The sequence below is a fragment of the Myxine glutinosa genome, chromosome 2 (genome assembly GCF_964187855.1).
Source record: "Myxine glutinosa chromosome 2, kmMyxGlut1.1, whole genome shotgun sequence".
Lineage (NCBI taxonomy): Eukaryota > Metazoa > Chordata > Myxini > Myxiniformes > Myxinidae > Myxine > Myxine glutinosa.
Genome location: NC_136262.1, coordinates 63,040,885 through 63,055,004, shown reverse-complemented (window position 1 = coordinate 63,055,004; position 14,120 = coordinate 63,040,885). Strand labels below are relative to the sequence as shown.

Here is a 14,120-nt window from a genome sequence, read left to right as displayed (position 1 = left end):
GTGCTTCGCAGGCAGGGTGTTGCATCACAAAGTGCACCCTTCCCTCAGATGGACATTGTGCTGTTAGTCCTATCTGTTAGTATCAGCTGGTGGATGTTATATAATATCTGTTTCACAAAGCGTATCGTATGTTGATTGTCACCAACATCCTTGCAAAATTCGAAATTTCTTCCCTGATGTGCAGGGGCACTGCAGCAGCAGTGCAGCCGCACATCATTAATAATGCAACCAGCGGGCCGAATTCACAATTAAATCCTAGTCCAATATGCACTTGCTAATGACGGCTGATTATACGTGTACTTTCGGCTACAAAGCATCTCGCTGCATTCATTTCTCTTCCCTTTAGCAACTCAGAGGCTGGTTGCTCTCCCAAAAGATTCCCCCATCCCCTACCATCTCCCACCCATCCCATTTCTCCCTTAATCACAGCCTACACTCCATGAATTATATTGCCTTCACCGATGGTACGCGTTGGCACGGTTGACAAAATAATCCATCCCCAGACCTTTAGACCTTAGAAAATCTACACCAGCAATGACATTTTCTGGGACTACCAGTTGTCAAGTGTCTATCGATTATTGCACAAAATTGAGGATCACTTTCTTATGCCGCCATCTTTTTCGCGTTCAACCGCTTTGCCTTCTTTGCATTTGGAGACTAAGTTGTCGTGGGCAAAGTCTCAACAACCTTCTGCTAATGAAGTGTACAAGTGAGTTGTGAACATCTTACATCCCAAGTATACAAAGCATCCTGTAACATTTTTGCTCACGCCCACCCGTTCATGTAGTGTTACATTTTTGCTCACGCCCACCCGTTCATGTAGTGTTACATTTTTGCTCACGCCCACCCGTTCATGTCGTGTTACATTTTTGCTCACGCCCACCCGTTCATGTAGTGTTACATTTTTGCTCATGCCCACCCGTTCATGTAGTGTTACATTTTTGCTCACGCCCACCCGTTCATGTCGTGTTACATTTTTGCTCACGCCCACCCGTTCATGTAGTGTTACATTTTTGCTCACGCCCACCCGTTCATGTAGTGTTACATTTTTGCTCACGCCCACCCGTTCATGTAGTGTTACATTTTTGCTCACGCCCACCCGTTCATGTAGTGTTACATTTTTGCTCACGCCCACCCGTTCATGTCGTGTTTGATTTCATTCTCTTTATTTGAAACTCTCCCTTTCATTTTCATTTTCATTTTCATTTTCATTTTCATACCTCTTTGGGCCCTGTTCTTATTATCATAGCCTAAAGAAATCACAAAGCCTTTATCACCACCATTGCTCATTAGTCTTTATTTTTTATTGCCATTGCAGCTTGCAGCAAGTGAATTGCCCTTTCAGCATTGTTTCAAACTTAGATTACCAGTTCCAAAGTTTCTTACTTTGTTTTTTTGAGTTTCATCTCGTTTTCATGTCGAGACTTTTTTCCTTCTGTTCTCCGTTGCTTCGCTGACACTATTTAATTTTAATTCTCCTCGTTTCGTGTTTTGTTTCGATCTTTCTTGGTGTTTGCCAATGTGCACGGCTCTTCCATGTTTCTCGATCTTCTGTTAAAAAACAAAACGTGCATTTAAATTTTCTTTTTTCCCCCTTTTTACCCCCACCCCCAAAGGTGGATGGAGGTTATGTTTTCACCTCTGTCTGTCTGTCTGTTTATTTGTGAACAAGATGTCTCAAAATGTTATTGACTGATTTGGACGAAATTTGGCAGAGAGGTAGCTTATTTGACAAAGACGAAATGATTAGATTTTGGTGAAGATCCGGATTCGGATCCGGCTAGTAGAATTCTTCAAGTGATTCCTCACCATTGGGAGATAGGGCCAACAACGATACATAGCAGGATATCTAAAGAAGTTACAGACGGATTTGGACGAGACTTGGTGGACCGGTTGGGTGTCTGACAAGGAAGAAACGATTCAATTGTGGTGAAGATCCAGATCCGGATCCGGTTAGTTCTTATTTTTTGTTGTTGTTAAATATTCTACTCTGACGCTTTTTGTTTGTTTTTATTCAAATATCGTTTTCCAATTTCACATTTACCGAAGCACAGGAAATGGCAGTTCACCCATGCTAAGTCCCTTCCTGGAACTCTTTTTTGTATACTTTGTCGAGGCTCATATAAGAGCAAACACACGTAACAATAGAGAACAGGGACATCAGGAGATCTGTGGAAGGTATAAGGCTGGGGCGGGGTACACAATTATTATTATTTTTGAGCTCTTTCAACCAGCACAAGAATAAACGGCTTCCTTTTCTTTTTCTACCATGGTATTTTTACCATTGGCTTCCAGTTGGTATGCATGTGTAATTGTGGAATTCAGAGATAATAATAATATGATTTTACTTTCAAAGAACTTCAACACTGGAGGAGGCCATTGAGCCCTTCAAAGCCTGTGCTATTATTACCAACTTATGATTGCTTGTCCTTGCTCGGTCCTTTTAAATGCTGAGTATCAAGCAAGGAAGCAGCATGCACCATTTAAAAATTCGTTGGAATGACTCAAAAAGGGTTTGAAATACCACCCTTCCCAGACTGAGCGCAGATGCTCTAACCATTACGCCACCGGTGATAGTTAACTGTTATGTTTTTTAATATTTTTTTATATAATGATGAGGGGATAATCTTTTCTTCAACACGCTAGCATCTCTTCGCATAGCCTACCATTTAATAACGTCATGGAAGCAATATTTTTTCATTACCAGCTATGCAAAGCCTGGACTAACTAAAGATTGCTTTGTGATTTGTGTTGGTATGTTTGGCATTCTCAACAGAGCACCGAGCTCATGATGATGGGGTCCCAGTTTCAAATCCCAAATACCCATAATTTTTCCCTGTGGCTCTTGATGCCCTCAGAACTCATTGGAAACGACTGCTGATATACTTATGTGATATGTGTAATATCTGTGCTCTGCATGTGATTACACTGTATATGCATGCCTCTCCCACACTGTTACTAAAAAAGATATAAACAGATAGTCCAACATTGTTTATCTTTTTCATTATTCTCTTGCACCATTACAAATTGAACTTCCTTAATTATGACATTGATCCTACATTTTTACACCATAGAGCTTTGGATGGCTGTATATTTTGCATTAACAGCTCACACTTCATTGCCCACGGTTGCTGTGAGCCTTCATGGCTTTCTCCATCACATCTTAATCCTGTTTTCTCTTTGTCATTATGGGGTATTGAGTGTGGATTGTTGAGGGAAAAAATGAATTTAAACGATTTCAGCATAAGGCTGCAACATAACAAAATGTGAAAAAAGTGAAGGGGTCTGAATACTTTCTGAATGCACTGTACCTCCAACGGCCAACCACACAAGGAGCTGGGATTAATTGTGGACAACAAATAATTAATAGTAACCAAATCACTCTGCATGCACACATATTATTCTAGCTGCTCAAACGATTAAAATACCAAAATCTTTATCTCCTCCACCAAAGGTGGATGCAGGTTACGTATTCACTCCTATATGTCTGTTTGTCTGTGAGCAGGATATCTCAAAAAAAAGTTATGGACAGATTCGGACGACACTTGGTGGGCAGGTTGGGTGTGTGACAAGGACTTATTGATTAGATATTGGTGGATCCGCATCAGTGAATGTTTAAGTGATTCTTCACAATTGAGAGATAGTGCCAAAAACAATATATAGCACGATATCTCAAAACATTGTGGCTGGATTATGAAAAAACTTGGTGGATGAGTTGGATAGGTGACAAGAACAAACTGATTTGATTTTGGTTCAGATCCAAATCCAGATCTGGCCTATCAGTGGGATACAAGCCTGGCAGAGGTATGTGCTCCGTGCTCTACTGAATGCTGTTCTAGTTTCTGTTTGGTTGTTTTTTTACTTTTACTTGCTTGTTGATATCCGCCTTTGAGTGGACGTGACTTTAATTACCAATCTATACAGTTTCCTTTTGCTCTTTTTTTCAGCTGTTTATTGCCTCAATCAGTCATTACTTGAATCACTCCTCATATGTCTCATTTTGACTCGTTCACTTGAACAGTTTGCCGCTTCACATCCTTTTGGTTCGATCGATGGAACATGTCGTTGACTCTTTTGCCCTCTCCGTCTCCACAGCCTACTGCTCCTCACCAACGAACACAATCCAGACACACAGCACGCTCCGCAGGCCCAACCAACCGTATTTCATCCAAGGTGAGTGGAAAGAGATTCTGGCTACACACACTCCAACACTCCAAGTGTCCCCCGGCCAACGCGTCTATTATTTTGGAGTCCATTGCTCGCATCTCCACCATACTTAACCAGCCTGTGCTGTCTGTGTCTCTTCCTGTTATCACCCATGCACCAGTTCAAGATGACTTGTTCTCGCCTGGTGAGAAGTTGAGCGATCCAAGATTTGCACCCCCTTCCCTTTGTCATGGCATGTGTTCCTTCCCAGCATGCATTACCCATATCCTACATTTTTACACCATAGAGCTTTGGATGGCTGTATATTTTGCATTAACAGCTCACACTTCATTGCCCACGGTTGCTGTGAGCCTTCATGGCTTTCTCCATCACATCTTTTATACTCAGCCCATCGTTTTCCGCTCCAAAGAACAAGCCTCAATCCCTCTGAAAATTCCTTCTCTCTCGAATGCATTAATCATTTATTCGTGGCATTATTGTTGCATCATTCAGCAAGCTGGTGACAGACATACGTTACACGTATTCCAAAGTCCAAAGAGCGTTTTCCACGGTAATCACTACATTCCGAAGCTGTATGTGTGCAAGAAAGCTGCAGCTCAGACCATGGACATTTTTGACGTCTCGTATTAGAGTCCATCTCGGTGTATTTCGTCACGCAAGCTCAAGCTTCTGCAGCTGAATCGAAATCAAAATGAACATATAAATCAATGTTACTGCTCAGGTTCTGGAATGAATTCAGATTCAGCTCACAGAAAAATGAATGACAGTAGTGATGGTCTCACTTGCAACAATTAGCAGCGGCTTCACCAAAGTCTCCGAGCAGACTCTGACTACTTGGAGCCAAAAGTTTTTGTCTTTAACAATCCCAAAAGGTACTAGCCAGAAAACATTGCTGATTTTTTTCATAGCACTACCTTTCACTCCTGTCGGTCATCTCATTAAAAACACCCAATTACTGTCTTTAGTGCATGTAATCTAAAAGCTAGCCCACAGGATGACTTAAAATGTCCAGTACCAACCCATTGGTGTAGCATAATTGGCTGGAAGATTTCTAGCAAGTTTCCAGAATTCACCAAAAGTTTAATTTTACCATTAAAATGGTATACCCTCAAGAAATGACCTGTCATAAGTTAAGACTATAAGTAGCTATAGACACAATTAATGCCTCCCAACATACACACACTGTAACAAAAGTTTTAAAACCTATCTAATTGCAAACATAACTTTTAAAATACCTCACTAATGTGCCCCCTCAGGTTCTTAACCAGGAAGGCAGGAATAAGTATGATGCAATATTAGCCAACCAATCACGGTGGTCTTATCACATTCCTTTGGGCCTTCTCCAGCAACTCTCTTCCCATATCTACCCTTTTAGGTGGAAAGGGTATGGTAAGGGGAAGAATGCTATACGAGCTGATGAAGGCCTAAAGGATTGTGATATCATGTGTTCCCTGGGATTACACTGTCTTCAGAAAGTATTCAAACTCCTTGACTTTCACATTTTGTTGTGTTACAGCCTTGTTACAGCCTCACTGTTGTGTTACAGTTTTGTACCGGTGTGTACCCCGGTTTAGAATAGGTACACCGCTGCCCTGCGCATCGTAAGAGGCGACTAAGGGTTGGCGTCACGAAGGGCATCCGGCCATAAAAACATTGCCTCAAAAAGGGAACCATTATTGTCATGGGGCCCGCAAGGCTAACCCCAACTCGAGTGGGGAAAATGGCCTTAAAACGATCATTCATTATTCATTCATTCATTCACAGCCTGAATTTAAAATGGATGAAATTTACATTTTTTGTCACTGATCTACACATATTACCCCATAGTGTCAAAGTGGAATTTCTTTTTTAGTATTACAAAAGGAACCTGGTGTTGGGCTAGCGGCTAGGGTGCCAGCTTAGGATCCTAGGGTCCTGGGTTCGAATCCTGGTCGATCGCTGAATTAATGCCAGGGGGGTTGACTCAGCCTGTCATCCTTCCGAGGTCGGCTAATTGAGTACCAGTTCACTGGTAATTCCCTGTTTGTCGTAAAAGGTGACAAAAAGGGTTGGCGGCAGGAAGGGCATCCGGCCGTAAAACATTGCTTCAAAAAGGGGACCAACAAAAACAACAACAACCACGGTGCCCGAAAAAGGCCAACCCCCGCTTTGCGGGGAAAAATGGCCTCTAAAGGTGTTTTTTATTTATTTATTACAAAATAATTAAAAATGAAATGCATAAATAACTAATTTACATAAGTATTCAACCCCTTTGCTATGAGACTCCAAATTGAGCTCAAATGCATCCAGTTTCCTTTGATCATCCTTGAGATGTCTCTAAAACTTGATTGGAGCCCACCTATGGCGAATTCAATTGATTGGACATGATTCAGAAAGAAACACACCTTTCGATGTAAGGTCCCACAGTTAACAATGTGTGTCAGAGCAGAAACTCACCATGAAGTCTAAGGAACTGTCCGTAGAACTCCGAGATAGAAATGTGAGAAGGCATAGATCTGGGGAAGGGTATAAAACAATTTATAGAGTGTTGAAATTTTCTAACAGCACAGTGAGCTCCACCAATAGGAAATAGAAATCATATGGAACTAGGAGAACCTGCCGGAGAATAGGAGAACCTGCCGGAAGGACAACAGTCTGTGCAGCACTTCACAAATCTAGGCTTTATGGGAGAGTGGCCAGATAGAAGCTGCTCCTCAGAAAAAGGCAATGACAGCATGCCTGGAGTTTGCAAAAAGGCACATGAAACACAGAGCATGAGGTTCTGTGGTCTGATGAGACAAAAATTGAACTCTTTGGCCTGAATGCAAAGTTCTATGTCTGGCTGAAACCAAGCACAGCTCATCACCCATCTAACACCATCCATACTGTGCAGCATGGTGCTGGCAGCATCATGCTACGTGGATGCTTTTCAGTGGCAGGAACTGGGAGACTTGTAAGGATAGAGGGGAAAATGAATCGAGCCAAATACAGGCAAATACTTGAAGATAATCTGCTTCAGAGTGCAAAAGAACTACGATTGCGGCGAAGATTTATGTTCCAACAGGACAATGAACCCAAGCATACAGCCAAAGCAACACTGGAATCGCTTCAGAACAAAAACGTGAAAGTCCTTGAGTGTCCCAGCCGAAGCCCAGACCTGAATCACATTGAGAATCTGTGGAAAGACGTGAAGATTGCTGTTCACCGACGCTGCCAATTCAACTTGATAGAGCTTTGGCAAATCTGCAAGGAAGAATGGGAGAAACTCCCTAAATCCAGATGTGCCAAGCTTATACAGACGTACCCAAGGAGACTCAAAGCTGAACTCACTGCCAAAATCACTTCCACAAAGCATTGACTCGTGGCGTTGAATACTCGTGTAAATTAGATCTTTCTGTATTTCATTTTTAATTATTTTGTAAAGATTTCTAAAAAGAAAATTCCACTGACATTTTGGGGTGTTATGAGATCAATTGCAAAAAAATCTCAATTTAATCAATTTTCAATTCAGGCTGTAACACAACAAAATGTGAAAAAGTCAAAGGGGTGTGAATACTTTCTGAATCACTTTAAATTGTGAATTCAGCCTGCCGGTTGCATCATCATCAAGGCGCTGTGAAACAGCTGATGCAATGCCACTGTAGATTAGAGGAACATTTTAGAATTTCGCAAACACAATGACTTACTCATTTCAAGGGGTGCCATAGGATTGTTAATGTCTACAAGGTCGGTCTGGTGGATGGGAAAGCTGGCTTAACACCCACCCCACGCCCACTCTGAAGGGTGGCACACTCATTTATACAAGCCCTGCTTTTGAAGCACCAGAATGACAGTTTATAGTCAAGTTGGGAACAAAGTTATACCGTATGTTAATGTGTTAATGGCATAATTCTTTTTTTTTAAATGGAATCAAAGTTGATACTGAATATTTATACAGCTACCTAAGCAGATCGTAAGAGTCAGTTTACAGGAAACACATTTGAGATGTTTGTGTAATTTGTTGTGAAGCAACAAGGACGTGAGAAAATAGAGTAATGACAAACTTATTTGTATTGACACGTGCCAGGATGTGAAAACATGGTGGACAAATTATCAAACATGTTGTCAGAAACTGGCTATTCAGAACACAGAGTTGTGAGTCCTTTTCGGTGTGAAAGCTATGGTAGTTACATACATTTGCAGTTGAACAACAACATTGCTGGAATTGTGAAGACTAGTAATAGTAATCGTATTAGTGGTGGTGGTTCCATTGGAAGACTTGGTGATAACTTGTCATTCATGTCAAGTAAAGGGTCGTCTACATATTAGATACGCAAATAGAAACAATTTGACCCCATCATCCCACATACCCCCATGCATTTCTGATTCCTCCTCTCCTCCTTCTATTCCTCCCCAAAATTCTCCTCATTTTGCCTCACTCCTTAACTCCCTGATCCTCCTTGTTTGTCTTTATTCACTTAAATTTATGTATTTCTCAATTTATACCTGTCGTAATATGTATTTATTACATTTAAGTGTTTATTACCTCCACCACTGAAAGTGGATGGAGGTTATTTTTTCACCCCAGTCTGTTTGTCTTTTTGTTACTTGCAAAATCGAAGATTTTTCAAGTATATTGGTCGGTTCCGTTTGTGGTTCTGTCTGTTTGTCTGTCTGTTTGTTTGTCTGTCTGTCTGTCTGTTTGTCTGTTTGCCACCGGCCTACAGGTCACAATTCTAAACCGATAGTCACGAAACTTCACCACGTTGTATAAGTCGTCCCAATTGAGAAGCCTACTGATTTTGAGGTTAATGGTCAATGGTCAAAGGTCATCTGGAGGTCAAATTTCTAAAATCGCCATTTTAAATGTGATTAACTTGAAAATTGAATAGCATTTGTATATCAAGTCACTAAATTGGGAAACATACTATTTTTGAGGTCAAAAGGTCAAAGGTCAACTTAAGGTCAAATTTTAAAAATCATCAATTTTCATCTAAAAAGCTGTCAATTCTCAACCGATTGACTTGAAAATTGAACAGCATTTGCATATCGAGTCACTAAATTGGGAAACGTACTGTTTTTGAGGTCAAAAGGTCAAAGGTCAACTCAAGTCAAACTTCCAAAATCATCACTTTTTATCTAAAAAAACCATCAATTTTCATCTGATTGACTTGAAAATTGAACAGCATTTGCACATTGAGTCACTAAATAGGGAAACCAACTATTTTTGACATCAAAAGGTCAAAGGTCAACTCAAGGTCAACCTTCCAAAATCATCATTTTTCATCTGAAAAATCGTCACTTTTCTTCCTATTGATCCGAGCTTTTATCAAGATTGTCAATTTTAACCTTGATGAAATGGACAATTAGCTGTATCAATGGAATTTTTTTTCTTGGGGAGGGGGGCGGGGGGGTTGTATTTTGCAAGTATCGTGCTCCGCATGACGTCTTCTTTGTTTGTCTGTTTGTCACCGGCCTACAGGTCACAATTCTAAACCGATTGTCACGAAACTTGACCAAGTTGCCAAGTTGTATAGGTCGTCTCAATTGAGAAGCCTATTGATTTTGAGGTCAAAGTTCATCTGGAGGTCACATTTCTAAAATCACCATTTTAAATTCGATTGACTTGAAAATTGAATAGCATTTGTGTATTGAGTCACTAAATTGGAAAAGGAACTATTTTTGAGGTCAAAAGGTCAAAGGTCAACTCAAGGTCAAATAAAAAATCATCCATTTTCAGCTAAAATGCCATCAATTCTCAACCGATTGACTTGAAAATTGAACAGCATTTGCATATCGAGTCACTAAATTGGGAAACATACTAATTTTGAGGTCAAAAGGTCAAAGGTCAACTCAAGGTCAAACTTCCATGATCATCACTTTTCATCTGAAAAACCATAAATTTTCATCCAATTGACCTGCAAATTGAACAGCATTTGCATATTGTCTTACTGAATTGGGAAACCAACTATTTTTGAGGTCAAACGGTCAAAGGTCAACTGAAAGTCAAACTTCCAAAATCATAAATTTGCATCTGAAAAACCGTCAATTTTCATATGATTGACTTAGGGATTGAGCAGCATTTGCACATTGTGTCACTAAATAGGAAAAACTACTATTTTTGAAGTGAAAAGGTCAAAGGTCAACACTCGGTCAAACTTCCAAAATTATCAATTTTCATCTGAAAACCCATCAATTTTCATCCATTTTACTTGAAAATAGAACAGCATTTGTGTATTGCCTCACTGAATTGGGAAACCAACTATTTTTGAGGTCAAAGGTCAACTCAAGGTCAACCTTCCAAAATCATCATTTTTCATCTGAAAAATATTCACTTTTCTTCCTATGCACCCAAGCTTTGATCAAGATTGTCATTTTTTATCTTGATGAAATGGACAATTTGCTGTATCAATGGAATTTTTTTCTTCGGAGTGGGAGGTGGATTTTGCAAGTATCGTGCTCTGCATGACGTCTTCTTCTTCTTTCTGTCTGTTTCTCTCATTGTCTGTTTGTATGTCATTCGCATACAGGTCACAGTTTTAAACTGATGTTTAAGAAGCTTCACCAAATAATAGTGCCATAAGGAAGAAGCCCATGGATTTTAAGGTCAAAACGTCAAAAATGTCAACATAGGCCAAAGGTCAAAAACTTTGTCGAATTTCTAAAATCCTCAATTTTCATCCAATTGACTTGAAATTTGAACTGGATTTGCATACCAGATCACTGAATTAAACCAGCAATTATGTTTGAGGTTAACATAGGCCAAAAGGTCAACATAGGCCAAAGGTCCACAACTCATTTTAGGAATTCCGCAAGTATTGTGCTATGCACTACATATTTCTTCTTTGTTTGTCTATCTGTCTGATTGTCAATCGCCTACAGGTGTGCACCGATCATGAAAATTTACCAAGTTGTAGAGGTTGTTACAACTGAGAAGCCTAATGATTCTTTAAGTCAAAGATCAAAGGTTATCTTGAGGTCAAATTTCTCAAATTGTCGTTTTTCATCCAATTGACTTGAAAATTGAACAGCATTTGCATCTTGAGTCACGAAATTGGGAAGCCAACTATTTTTGAGATCAAAAGGTCAAAGGTCAAACTTCCAAAATCATCAAGTTTCATCCAATTGGTTTGAAAGTTCAACAGCAATTGCATAGTACCTCACTGAATTGGGAAACCAACTATTTTAGGTCTAAAGGTCAAAGGTCAACTCAAGGGCAAGCATCTAAAGTTATCAATTTACATCTGAAAAATAATCAATTTTCATCTGAGTAACCTGAGAATTAAAGAGGAATTGCATAGTGCATCACTGAATTGGAAAAACCAAATATTTTTGAGATTAAAAGTCAACTCAAGGTCAAACTTCTAAAATCATCAATTTTCATCTTTAAAATCATACACTTTAATCCAATTGACTGAAGCTTTGAGTAAGATTGTCACTCTTAATCTTAATGAAATGGACAATTTTTTGTATCCATTGCAACTTTTTTAGAGGATGGGGGTGGATCTTGCAACTCTCATGCTCTGCATGTCATTTTCTTGTTTGTTTGTTTGGCTGTCTGTACAGGACATCTCAAAAAGTTGGGGATAGATTTGGCCAAAATTTGGTGGAGAGGTTGGGTCTTTGACATGGACGAAATGGTTAGATTTTGGTGAAGATTCAAATCTGTATCTGAGATCTGAGAATCACAGTGATTCTTCACCATTGAGTGATCGGGCCAAAAACGATATGTAGCGTGATATTTCAAAAAGTTGTGGACGATTTGTAACAAAACTTGGTGGATGCGTTGGGTAAGTGACAAGAACAATCCGATTTGATTTTGGTTCATGTCGGATCCAGATCTGACCTATCAGTGGGTTACAAAACGTAAACTGGACAGCCTGGTGGAGGTATGTGCTCTACTGAATGCCGTTATAGTTACTACTTTTATTATTTATTTAAATATTTGTATTTACTTTGTTTTAATTTATCTTTATTCATTTTATCTTTATTTATTTATTTATTTATTTGTTGACCTCTCCACTGCCTGTTAAACCCTCTCTTTTTTCAGATGGCTCCATGTTATGTTGTCGACACTACCCCCGTCCAAGTGGCAGGCAGATATCAGTTGTGTCACTCTCTGCTAATCTGGAATTGATTAGGTACTGGTGTTATAAATGGAGTGTGTCTTTCAAGCCCAGTAAACCACATCGTCCCCCCATCTCACTCTGAAAGGATTGTGAAACGAACCTACTTTTTTCCATTGTCAGCCACTGGAAGAGGTTCTGTCCTTTGAATAGGCTGGCAGGATGGCCTGGAGGTATGCACACTCGCTTCTAAGCTTTTTAGCCTGGGTTTGAATCCCGACCCAGATATAAACTGTCATTCCAGTGTTTCACAGGCAGGGTGATTCATAAATGTGTGTGCCCTCCATCGGATGGACGTTAAACTGGGCGTCCTGTCCACTGGCATTAGTTTGATATGGGATTTCTATCCCATAGCATCTTTCTCAAAGAATAAGCGAGCTATCACGAGGACCATGAACAAATTCCAAATTTCTGCCCTAATCTACAGAGGGCGTTCAATCAGCGGCGCAGTCGTGCGCTCAGCCAATGATGCCACCCTGAAGCCTTGTGCTGCATATGAAAGAAGAAAAATAAGTATTTTGAACTTCTAGGTCTCTCCATCAGCCCTGACTTCTCCGAGGCAGACCACATCACAAAGCCAGCTGTAGAGTGAGCATCCTCCTTAATTTCAAGTCACTGCTTGAAAAGTCTGAACTACTCACAGTCAGTCTACAAGGCCTTTGTCGATAGCTCAATGTAGTACTGCTCTTCCCCATGCACTAGTACCTCAGCATCTCACAGCGTTCTCTCCTGGAATATCTGTATAATCCAAACTCGAAAGCAATCAACATTTTTGACACCTCTCACAATTAGGCCGAAGCACAAGGCCTGTTGGTCTCACATGGCGGGCAGGTTGGTCGCCGCAATTTCTTTACTGCTTCTCCTCTATTATAGCTTCTTCTGCTCTCCCATCCTCTCCCAGCCTCCGCAATAACTCCAGGATCCATGATTTCTTACAGTAACCCCCTTTTGGTGAAACTCCCAAAATCGAGGCTTACTGCACATCTCCACGATTTTTCTTTATCTTTTCTCCAATTTGTGTAACTGCCTTCCAGAGATTAATCAATTCCACTCTTTTCTCCAGGGCTTCAAGCTAATGGTGCAATAACCATCTCATGTCATCCTCCTTTACTAACCACCGACCATTTATACCCCCAGTTACCCTACATAACTTAACCCTACCCGCTTACTTGCAGGTTTCTGTGTTTCTTCCACCCTTTTCTCTCCTCTATTCCTCTTCATTCATTCCTTTGCCTATTGTGCCCTACTGTTGCTCCACAGCTCAACTGTCAGTACACCATCACAAAGTGCAATACCCCTTAGAGAGACCCCAAACATTTTGCACATTTGTTTCCCATTGCCTTCCTTCTGCAGATGATGGGAGCCCCTCAATTCTGGCTGAGCCTGGACTTGTGCTGACTCTGGGGTCTCATAGCGGGTCTGGGACAGGTGCTGGCGGCACGGTACGGGGCGCACAAGGAGCTTGTGGTGGTGGTAATAACGGTGGCGGCGGCGGCAATGGTGCCAGCGCAGGAGGAGTCGGTGCTTGTGGCCCGACACGTCCAGCAGTACGAGTCGCTGATCTCCTCCAACATATCACACAGATGAAAACGACAGAGGGATGTGGATTCAAGGAGGAGTATGAGGTGAATCTTATTATAATAGAGCAAACGTATATGGTTATGTCCAGAGCCCTTTATGCACAGAGTTTGGCCAACTCGGTTTCAGTTTTTAGCGATCACGTGACAACAGGCGCCATGTTAAAGCCCCAAAGTGACGAAACAATGAATGAAACTCGGGAACATAAAAATAAACCCGTCTCTAATAGCAGAAAGTTGCATGCACACATAGACTTAATAGCCGGCGAAGCCGGTGTTGTGAATGAACGCG

General features: G+C 40.7%; 1 protein-coding gene across 1 annotated transcript in view; it reads left to right on the top strand.

Annotated features, from left to right (window-relative positions):
• The window catches only part of PTPRK (protein tyrosine phosphatase receptor type K), a 455,725-nt gene that overhangs the window by 273,322 nt on the left and 168,283 nt on the right, over positions 1-14,120 (top strand). The window contains exons 18-19 of the mRNA XM_078772597.1: positions 4,096-4,173; positions 13,605-13,876. Of these exons, the coding sequence (XP_078628723.1) occupies positions 4,096-4,173; positions 13,605-13,876 (350 nt within the window). The remainder of the gene's footprint in view (positions 1-4,095; positions 4,174-13,604; positions 13,877-14,120) is intronic.